Raw genomic sequence first — 11,081 nt, 5'->3', positions numbered from 1 at the left:
TGGAGGGCAGTAAGTCGCGGTAAGTTGCTGACTGACTGACTGCTGGAACAGGATGGGGAAGTGGTGAGAGAGGCCAGGACAGCCGCTTCCATAGGTGGGTCTCTATGACACACACACACACATGTGTGCACACACACACACACATTATAAAAGTAAGACTCAACCTCGAATACAAACCAGTGTTGAGTTTCTACAGCAGTGTTATTCTTCACTGAGCTTCTTCCATTAATCAACGCAGTGCCAGGTGTGTGTGTGTGTGCACATGTGTGTGCACGTGTGTGTGCACGTGTGTGGACTTTTTCTCCTTGTTACCTGTTGATTTAATTCCCAGAGTGAAGCGGCTAGTTGTCTGGACTTCTTCTCCTTGTGGCGGGCCAAGCGTGGGGCTGAGCTGGAATTCAATAGCTGTTTAATTCTTTTGTGTGTGTGTGTGTGTGTGTGTGTGTGTGTGTGTGTGTGTGTGTGTGTGTGTGTGTGTGTGTGTGTGTGTGTGTGTGTGTGTGTGTGTGTGTGTGTGTGTGTGTGTGTGTGTGTGTGTGTGTGTGTGTGTGTTTGAGAGAGTGACTCAGGCTTACTGAGTGAGTGGATCAAGTTTCAGCCTCTTTTCCACTCTCACATTAACGGGACAGTAACAGTGAGTCGAGGGAGGGAGGGAGGGAGGGAGGGAGAGTGAGGCCTCGTGAGGGGGAGCAGCTACATGAAATACTGTACATGCAGCCACAAACGTACACATTGTAAATTCTTCACCTTTCAGCCACTTTCTGCTTGCATGTTTGGGGGAAAAAAAAAGTCTCAACATCTAAAAAAAAGTTTAATATTTATCTTCCCAGTTGGGCGCACATCCGAAGGCATTCCACGGGAGGATATTAAGCTAATCGCTGTCCAAACAAACTGCAGGGATAACCTTGCGCCAAGTGCAAAGTACTTAAATGCTGGAGTGTATTTTCTAATAGTTTTCTGTTGAGTCGACGTCTGTGCTGGCCCGAGACCAGCCGCCTCTGTCTCAACGCCAGGAAGGTGTTTTTAAAAGGTGTGCGATGTTTGAATAGAACTCCGGCTAAAACAACCGACTAGATCTCTCTGTCACTTCCAGCAGGTGCGAGCCAAGCACTGATGTTCTATAAATCCTCATAACATCTCTCTGTTTCCACACCAGGGCCGGAGGTGATACCCAGCTACAGCAGCAGTGCCATGTCTGAGGCGGTGGTGCCCGACGCGATGGCGTCCCCAGCCGTGGGGGCGCCGTACGGGGAGAAGGCCGGCGGCCCCGTCCTGGACTTCAGTTACGTGGGCATCGACGCCATTCTGGAGCAGATGAGGAGGAAGGCCATGAAGCAGGGCTTTGAGCTCAACATCATGGTTGTGGGTAAGTCGTGTTGTCATTTTTCTCTCATTCTGAGCCCTGTCATCAATTCTACATCGCCATTAAACTTAAATGTGCGTCTGAAAACGTCTCCAGTCAGCTGTTATAAAATGTCTCCTCTTATTCAGATGTGATATCGTTGTCTCTCTAATCATCGGTGGTAGAAATGTATATTAATAAGCAGCCACAAACTGTCTTTCTTCTGACTAAGCATCACTGTGATCAGACACCTTTTTTTAAATCGGGAGCTAATTACACACACACACACACACACACACACACACACACACACACGCGAGACGAGCCATCATAAAACCCACGCCTCCCTCCCTCCCTCCTGTCTCCTCTGGACGATTTGATGCCGCTTGATCTTGTGTTTCATCCTCTCATTTAAAATAAGCTTGTTTTAGAAGCAGCCTCCGGGTTGAGGCTGTTATATGAAGGTGTGCTAAGCAAACTAAACCTGGCTAATATCCAGGTGAGGTTATATACCAGTACAAGTAGGAATGACTGTATTACTAAAGGCTGAGGCCCGTCTTCATAGAAAAGTTGTTCAGTTTTCAACAAAATCCACACTTCCACGGTGTCCTATGAGCAAGTGTGGGACTTTGGCTCCACATAACCGTTCTGATGGTTATTTGGAGAACGTGAGACCGTGACACTTGGGGGAACACAGCTGTTACAGAAAGGAGGGAAGCTACCGTGGCTGCCAAAGATTAAGAGTTGATGAAATGAGGGGGATTTTGCTTGTGATCATCAGTTCCAAAACTGAATATGATTTTTCTCCCTTTTTTTAAAAAATCTGCAGCTGTTGGCTTCCGTGCTGCTCGTACCGATCCATGTTTGCATGTAACGTGTTTGCATCTCCATAAATCAGCAAATTGGTTGTTGACTTGACCCGAGGTTGAACTGTGGATGTTGGGCCCCCCGATGGGCCCCTCTTCATTAACCTGTGCTGATGTAAGCGTGATGTGCAGGGGTCAAAGAGGGTCGCATCCATATAAACAGGCCGGGGGTCTCGCTGCTCCCTCCACACTAAAGTCACCGTCAATCCATCTTATCCATGTTGGAGAGCATTTTAATCAGCAATGGGAACAAGCTCTATTATCATAAAATGTGCAATTAATATAATTAAAGTTTTTATATTTGCCTCCATTCTATTATCCTTGGCTGACTCATTGAGTTAAAGACTCATGGTAGTATTTATTAGGACTGTTGGAGGAGGATTCATTATTTCTGCTAGATCTCTTCTGGGTTCCTTCTGGTTCACCATTGCAGTGCTTGTGCTGGCAGACACCTGCAGCTCGTCTCCGCTTCAGGCCAAAAACACTGACAGCATGGAGTCGTCCAAACTGTTTTGTGGACTGCTTGGCACCCTCAGTGCCAGTGAAAATACAAGTTCCGTCTTGCAATGTTTCCTTCTCACCCTCTTCCTTTTGCTTACAGGACAGAGCGGCCTGGGAAAGTCGACTCTGATGAACACGCTGTTCAAGTCTAAAGTCAGCCGTAAGTCGGTGCTGGCCACAGCCCAGGAGAAGATCCCCAAAACCATCGAGATAAAGTCCATCAGTCATGGTATGGCCCTCTCCAACCCTGACTGTTTTATATCATCTGTGTCTGTCAGCATCATCTCTAACACTGCTGCTCTCTTTTTCTTTCCTTTCTGTATTTTCACTTCTCTCGTCTTACATGCTTGTGTAGTCCCTCCAAACATTTACAGTACCGTATCCTTATATATCTCTACTTTCTCCTTCGTTCTAATTATCTTTAATTACTGCAGTCGTGGCATTCTTAGTCTCATAAAACCAGCCCGGTTTCAACATTTGGCAGCTGTGCCGTTGCAGAGTCATGCCACGTTTTTTTTCTCTGCAAAGCGCGGTTCGGTTGTAGTTTTTATATATATATACATAGAATACAGTGTGTGTTGCTTTGTGTGCAGACATCGAGGAGAAGGGAGTGAGGATGAAGCTGACGGTCATCGACACACCGGGCTTCGGAGACCAGATCAACAATGAGAACTGGTACGCTACGATTTCACCGTGAATCATTTCTATTACCAGATACCCCTCTCCTTACTTTTCCTGTCTTCTCTCCCTTTTCTCCCCCCCCCCCCTCCAGCTGGCAGCCCATCATGAAGTTCATCAATGATCAGTACGAGGCGTACCTGCAGGAGGAGATCAACATCAACAGGAAGAAACGGATCCCAGACTCCAGAGTCCACTGCTGCATATACTTCATCCCTCCGACCGGACACTGGTAAGAACACACTCACACCAAATGTAGAGCACGAGTGCACTCGAGTTGATGACAGGCAGCCAAGAAAGCCTGGCTATTGATTCTCCCTTCTTCCTTGTCTGCGCCCAACATAACGCTGAAATGATATCGGATGAGAAAGAACACAAGATGTCGGACGCTCGAAGGAAAAGTTTCGTTTTTGGGAAACACGATTCTCTTTCTTTCCGAGAGTCTGATGAGAAGATTGAATCCAACTCCACGTTCCAGCTATTATTAACTTAAAGGTGCCCCGTGGAGTAAACAAAGGAACAGTCGAGTCTTTTAATTAGGGTTTTTAGAGGGTTGACTCAACCTAGTCCTGAGGTGAGAACAGAATTACGACCGAACTAAAGCTTCAAACAGATTATGTTGATTAATCCATTAGTTGATTCAGAGTTTCTCCACACAGAATCATGCCAAAGCACCACTTTAAAATGAGTTTTTACCAAAGAAGTGCTCCTAAGTTTCTGAGAAAAGCATTAAATAATAACTTAAAAGGTGCAGCACTTGAGGATGTGCTAACATATCATATATAGATTCCAATTATTTTCTTTCTTTCTCGAGCTTTTCTTAGCGGAGCAACGTGAACGTATCTTCCCCCTCGGATCGAACACACAAACGCCTACGCACATTTCCGCAGCACAACGCAACACATCCCAGAACACCAGTCCACCACACGCAGGCTGCTCGCTGTCCCAACTCTCGCACATCTGGCTCGAACTGCGTCAACGGCCGCTCCGCTCCGAACCGTGTTGGTTCGGCACCTCGTGCACTAGCAGGATAAATTAAGTGCATAGTACAAACAGTGTCACGTGTCCATCAAGTGATAGATTTAAAGCCTTTTTGTGTAACTCGAGTCGTGCGGCAGCAGCCAGTCTTGGGAAAACGTTGAAGGCAGCTGTGGATTATCAGCCTTGTTTGAGTTCACACACAGTTGATCACCTATTATTTTTGTGTGTGTGTGTGTGTGTGTGTGTGTGTGTGTGTGTGTGTGTGTGTGTGTGTGTGTGTGTGTGTGTGTGTGTGTGTGTGTGTGTGTGTGTGTGTGTGTCATGGCCTGTCTTTACTCAGGCAGGGGGCTGGTGTGAGATCCCCCCCCTCCCCCTGTCTCTGTGCCCCATCCAGCAATGTTTCATGTTGATCCAACACTGCAGATGTCACATGGGCTGGCCAGCAGCTGCTCAAGGATTGCCTTAAAAAGTCTAATGGGAGAGAGAGAAGGAAGGACGGTAGTGTCTGGGAGCATGGGATCTATTGTGCACTCTTTTTTTTGAGTGTTGCTCTTGCCTGAATGCACGAGACCCCGTGAAGTGTCGTTAGCCGGACCAGAATCCACTACCGTACCCACGTACAGATGCTTTAATCGGTCTGAAGGACACTCAAACTGACCACAAGGCCTTTCAACCCGCATCCGGCAGCTGTCCTCACACGTTATGTAGTGTGATTGGGTCACGCATGCAACCGTTACAACTGTGAATGTTAGTAGGTGCAGCAGCTCCTCCATCTGGGAGAATTGTAAGGAGCATCTGCCCCCTGGTGGAGGAGCTCTGTGTTACCAATCATGTCTGCTTTTCTGACGCCGTCTCTTTGCCTCTCAGTCTGCGGCCTCTCGACGTCGAATTCATGAGACGTCTCAGCAAGGTGGTCAACATCGTCCCAGTCATCGCCAAGGCCGACACGCTGACCCTGGAGGAGAGGGACTTCTTCAAAAAGAAGGTAACATTTTATTCATTCTTTTTGTAGATTTCTGTATCATTTTTATCGAAAAAGTCTCCCCTTTTTCTTCCATTATTCTATGATCTAGAGACGTGCTCTTTTTGTCTCCCTCTCCATGCTTGCATTTGCCCTTTTTGTGGAGCAGTAACCAGAGATAACCAGTAGAAGTGCCTGTGGTTTTTTCTTTGGTGGTTCTTTTCTAGCGCTCTCGCCTCGCTGGTTCGATTCCAGAGCTTCTCTTTCTTTCTTTACCCTTTTTACTTTCTACACTTCCTGTCCACGATTAATAAGACTGCACTCAGGATTCCCCTCCTCATTAGCACCATAACCCCCCTGGTTCATGTGTGCATGCTCTGTGTGTGTGTTTCTGTTTTATAAAGGTGCATGGCAGACTTCTGCTTTGTTTGTACACAGGGAGCGATTTTTGACTAAGCCCAAAGTTTTGGAGTAGATTAGAAGGCAGATTAGTGTTAATACCGCCTTAATCTGTACACTGTGCAGATTTCGGTACATTTGTTTGATGCCTCCCAAGACTGCATGAAGCATGGCGGTCTAATTACTCCCGCAATCAAAGGTCTGTTTGTATCCTGTAAGACGCGTGTCTTTAATGGCTCATCATCAGTTCTTATCAAACAGACTTTCATCAATTCACTCCGTTCTTCTGATAAAGTTGCACAAAGCAGAACTGATTGAATCAAATTGTCAAACAGTAACGTCACACATCTTACTTTAGATTATTTAACTCACAATCACAGAGAGGAGTATCCTCTGTGACCCAGATCTGTTATAGTGAGCGAGTGTGATCTCATTGGTTGCATGTGAGGCGCTTCAAAGTAACGGGTCAATCGTAGCATTAAGCACTGTAATGTGAACATGACCTCTACGTTTGAACACGCCGTCCCCAGATCAGGGAAGAGCTGCGAGCCAACGGGATCGACGTGTACCCCCAGAAAGAGTTCGACGAGGACGCGGAGGACCGAATGATCAACGAGAAGATCAGGGTGAGTGGGGTGGGACCTTTCAAAGCAGCCACTCTATTATCCTCATTCATGCTCAGACATGCCGTCCCGCAGAGCGCCGTCACGCTGAGTCCATTTATAATGTGCTTGACATGAATAATTCCTGATTCCATTGTCTATATCGACGAGCAGGAGATGATCCCGTTTGCTGTGGTGGGCAGCGACCAGGAGTACCAGGTCAACGGCAGGAGGCTGCTGGGGAGGAAGACCAAGTGGGGAACCATTGAAGGTACAACCCCTTTCTTTCACTCAGCGTTCTCCCTTTTTGTTCTCCTACTTCAATGTGTTTTCTGAGAGTCAGTATGCACACAACTAACCCGGGAGTCGCTTTGTTGAGGGGAGGAGACAAAAGGGGGAGACGGGTAAAGACCTGGCGGAGTCAGTCAGTCGGTAAACAATGCTCCATTCAGTCTTCAGAGTGGTGTCGTGTGCCGTGCAGCTGGCTAAGGCCTCCAACAGACCCAGTCTGTCTGGAGAGGCCTGATCCGTTTGCTTGGTCCCCTCACCCCCCCCCCCCCCCCCCCCCCCACCACCACCACCACCACCACACACAACCCCCCCCCCTTCTCTATCTCACAAAGGAGACACTGTGGATGCTCACATAGGAAATGAATATGTGCTTTTTGACATCCATTCTTACTGCAGGATTCATCCTTTTTTATAGTGTTTTAATTACGTTATCCACTCCAGACAGGAGGCTCCATCCCGCTATCAAGTGTCTCATTACGTTTAATTTCCTGCAGCGTGCTGTACAGATATATATTTATATATACAGACACAGACAGGTTTAGATCATGCAGTCTTATCTCTTCAAGAGGACTCGTAAGTAGATGAAGTAAGCAACGCAGCATCTCTGTGTCTGCGGGCGTCACAGTGAGATCACTGATGCCACCTAGTGGACTGTTTAGGGAGCTTTAAAGCAACAAAGCAAACCTCATGTTGTCTTGTCTTTTGGTGCTTTTTTTGGTGGGGGTTTAGCTCACTTTCTGTTATTTCTGTTAACGTGTAACCTCTGTGCCCCCTGTAGTGGAGAACATAGCCCACTGTGAGTTCGCCTATTTACGGGATCTCCTTATCAGGTGAGGGGAATGTTGTCTTCATGTCTTCATCTAAAATTCAGTGTGTTTTAAAGACAAATAAAGATGATTTTCTGTGTTTAAAAAAAAGGTAAATTGGAAAGTAAAAAATGCTTAAATTATAAATATTCCTTCAACCCCATTCAAATAAATGTGCTTTAATTTAATTTAATAGGTTTCACTTTTCCACCTCACACTTCCTGTACGCTCTTAAATATTTCTAATGTGTGTGTGTGTGTGTTTGTGTGTTTGTGTGTGTGTGTGTGTCAGGACCCATATGCAAAACATTAAGGACATCACCAGCAGCATCCACTATGAAATGTACCGCGTGCGGCGCCTCAACGAGAACAACACGGTGGTGGCTCACGCCAACGGCATCCCAGAGCATCACCTGGCTGCCCACGAGATGTAGACGCCGCCGCCCCGTTCCCCCCCCCCGCCCCCACCGCCGCAGTTGACCTCGACAGGGTATCATTCATTCGCTATGAGACTTTTTTGACCTTCGCCAGACAGTCGTCCCACCGCTCCAGCCCTCCACTCCATCCATCTCCATCTCACAGGTGGGACAGAAACTCAAACGCCTGCCAGAGGGACTTTACTTCCAATGACTCTTCGCCGGCTGGACTGTTCCTGTCAGTTCATCGCCTCATTAACACTTTACTCTCACTATCGCTGACGGAGAGTGAAGAGATTCTTCCTAATGTGCTGCAGCTTGATTTTTTTTTTTTTTTTTTAAACCTGCTTCCAGATCTAACAGTTAACCTTTTTGTGACGCCGAACATTTAAAGCCAAACGGAACAGACTGAGTTTTAATATCTTCCAGAATCGCAACAAGTTAATCTCGTCCACTTTTACTTACTAAGTTTTGGTGTTTTTTTTGTTAGCAGCGCTTGTAAGAATCCACGCCGACAGTCTCTCTGCACACGGCCGTTTAAACATGTGGGAAGTGATGAGATTCGTTATTTGCACTTGATCACTACGTCGTCTAAATGAGCAGCATGTTGGGAGGAACATGTGATACAGTTTTACCACTCGGCCTGTATGTCAGTCACTCTCTCTCCCCACCGTTAAACAAGAGATTTTTTTTTTTTTTTTTTTTTATGTCACAAGCTGTGTTTTTCTTAGTTTGTTAAATACGGACGTCTTTTTAAATTCCCATTAATACATGTTTATTAAAAGAAATATCTTAAGAGTGATTTTAAGATGAATAAGTATTTATGCACGATATAAAATGTGAAAAGTTTGTCATCAGTTGTGGTCCACTTATTCAGATTATTCACACACACACACACACGTGCACAGACACACACACACACACACACACTTTCCCTGCTTTTGGGCCCATCCTAGTGCCTTATTTATTGGAGAATGTTTGCTAGCATTTTGGCTGAAACTGGAAAGAGAAGCAGGTTTGTTGGTGCCAAGTTGACTACATTTAGACATTTTTCAATCTTTTTTTTCCCTTGTTTATCTGGGAAAATAATCCAGCCGCCTTTCTTTTCTTTTTCATAATATACCATGGAGTTTTATCTGTTTTGAACCATATATAATTCCCTAAACTGTCACTGTCATGCTCTGTGCTGTATATTCTTCTGTGTTCTGATACATTTTTGTACTTGTATTATTGATAATAACAAATTTCCCTTTATCTTATTTTAAAGAAATAAAGATTAAAGTTGTAAATATACAATTTCTTTCATTATTTTTGAATATTATTATTTTATAAAAACATTTAAAAAGTTTTCTCCCATCAATACATTTTGGAGCTTGTAGAGGAACCAGACAGCTCACATTCTCCGACTGCAGAAGGCCACACTTTGGTTGATTTTACAACACTGGATCCCCCGTAGCATTTAATCAAAGGTGTAATCCACATTCTGGAGCGTTTTAATTGCCACGTCATTAGGCTTTTCCTCGATTAAGCCCTGAAATCAATATGGCCGCCAGCTAGGTCACTGCATGGCTGATTATCACTAATTACTACAATGCATGAGTGCATGTTTTCTTCCTTTTTAGTAAGAAAAGTTTGAGAAGACGAGTCCTGAGCCCCAGACGAGGCTGATGATCTCACTTAAAAAAAACGCTACACCTGTAGTGTTTTTCATTTCATGCTTAATTTCAAGAACTTCATGCTTGATGGAATGAACCCCAGGTGACCTAATAGAAACATTACATTGTCTAAATGTAGAATATTGGTTGCAGTGAAGTCCGTGCAGTCGTCTGACCTGACACGCTGTCAGTCGGCCTCCCCGAGAGTCGCCAAGTCACCGTGGCTCAGATGTTTGTGTAATCTGATGTTCAATCTTCATCAATTCACTTTGCCCGCTGCAAAATGGCGACTCGCTGCATCGCTCCTCAAAATGGCGTCCGTCATGCCCCGCTTTCCGCAGTAATCACCCCCCCCCCCCCTCCAATCCCTCTAGTAACCCCTACCCTCAACTCACAAGTTGAGACACCCACATTCTCATAGTCCTTTTCTCCCCCCCCCCATCTCCCCTGGGAGCGACCAGGAGTGAAGCAGCTGCATCTCCGGCCGCCGCTCCTCGTCCTCCTCCCTTCATGCCACCCAGCAGTCGTCCTGCTGGCAGCCGCCCAGCGCTGCACAAGCCTTTTAATGACATTCATTAATGAGCGGCGTTCTTCCTGGGTACTAATGAAGTCAGGCGACTCGACACTGAGGAAGAACCTGCGTTGGTTTGCAACACGGGTTTGTTTACAGGCGCGTGTGAACGGGAGGGTTGTAGTTGTATTTCTGCATGAATGAACACTTCACAGCGTATAGTAAACTTGTATATATGCTCCAGATGTACGCCACGCCAGCTGTTTTCATGCTTGGTGACACCCCTCTGCTGTCATCCACCATCACACCATAATGCTAGGACCAGACACCTCGGCGTCGCAGGGTTTAAGTACATAAGGGAATGCTTATTGGTCCAACGTGGCAGTGTGATGGATGCAGAGCAAGAACTCTGGACAGGAAGCATTTGAATGAAAACATTAACCCTTATTTGTGGCTGTATGAATATGCAAGAAGTTGTTGTGTATGTATGTGTGTGTGTGTATATATATATATATATATATATATATATACTAAACTAGAAGTACGTGTTTGTATGTCTACACCAACTGCGTATGTGTCACATGTTCTCATCCCTCTATATGAAGCTGCCCAGGTGTGTGTCGCGATGCATTGCCTCGTTGCAATGCCTCGTTGCTTTGCCTCCTTGCATTGCCTCGTTGCATTGCCTCGTTGCTTTGCCTCCTTGCATCGCCTCCTTGCATCGCCTCGTTGCATTGCCTCGTTGCATTGCCTCGTTGCGTTGCATCGCCTCGTTGCATCGCCTCGTTGCTTTACCTCCTTGCATTGCATCCTTGCATTGCCTCGTTGCATTGCCTCGTTGCTTTATCTCCTTGCATTGCCTCCTTGCATTGCCTCGTTGCATTGCCTCGTTGCTTTATCTCCTTGCATTGCATCCTTGCATTGCCTCGTTGCATTGCCTCGTTGCATCGCCTCGTTGCTTTACCTCCTTGCATTGCATCCTTGCATTGCCTCGTTGCATTGCCTTCTTGCATCGCCTCCTTGCATCGCCTCCTTGCATCGCCTCGTTGCCTTGCCTCGTTGCCTTGCCTCGT

At 46.1% G+C, this 11,081-nt stretch overlaps 1 protein-coding gene across 5 annotated transcripts in view; it reads left to right on the top strand.

Annotated features, from left to right (window-relative positions):
- Positions 1-9,138, top strand: part of LOC311031004 (septin-9-like) — an 83,898-nt gene extending 74,760 nt beyond the window's left edge. For 4 of the 5 annotated variants that reach the window (XM_084037084.1, XM_084037086.1, XM_084037085.1 and 1 more), the window contains 9 exons: positions 1,157-1,366; positions 2,810-2,938; positions 3,303-3,384; positions 3,482-3,619; positions 5,236-5,353; positions 6,259-6,354; positions 6,505-6,601; positions 7,400-7,451; positions 7,719-9,138. In XM_084037084.1, coding sequence (XP_083893210.1) covers positions 1,157-1,366; positions 2,810-2,938; positions 3,303-3,384; positions 3,482-3,619; positions 5,236-5,353; positions 6,259-6,354; positions 6,505-6,601; positions 7,400-7,451; positions 7,719-7,860 — 1,064 coding nt within the window. In that variant the 3' untranslated portion in view covers positions 7,861-9,138. The remainder of the gene's footprint in view (positions 1-1,156; positions 1,367-2,809; positions 2,939-3,302; positions 3,385-3,481; positions 3,620-5,235; positions 5,354-6,258; positions 6,355-6,504; positions 6,602-7,399; positions 7,452-7,718) is intronic. The other variant, XM_084037088.1, reaches the window with a different exon arrangement.
- The last annotated feature ends 1,943 nt before the right edge of the window (positions 9,139-11,081 follow it).

Source organism: Eutrigla gurnardus (assembly GCF_963514095.1).
Source record: "Eutrigla gurnardus genome assembly, chromosome: 20".
Classification (NCBI taxonomy): Eukaryota; Metazoa; Chordata; class Actinopteri; order Perciformes; family Triglidae; genus Eutrigla; species Eutrigla gurnardus.
The sequence above is the reverse complement of the archived record's forward strand: the minus strand, read 5'-3'. Positions and strand labels throughout refer to the sequence as shown.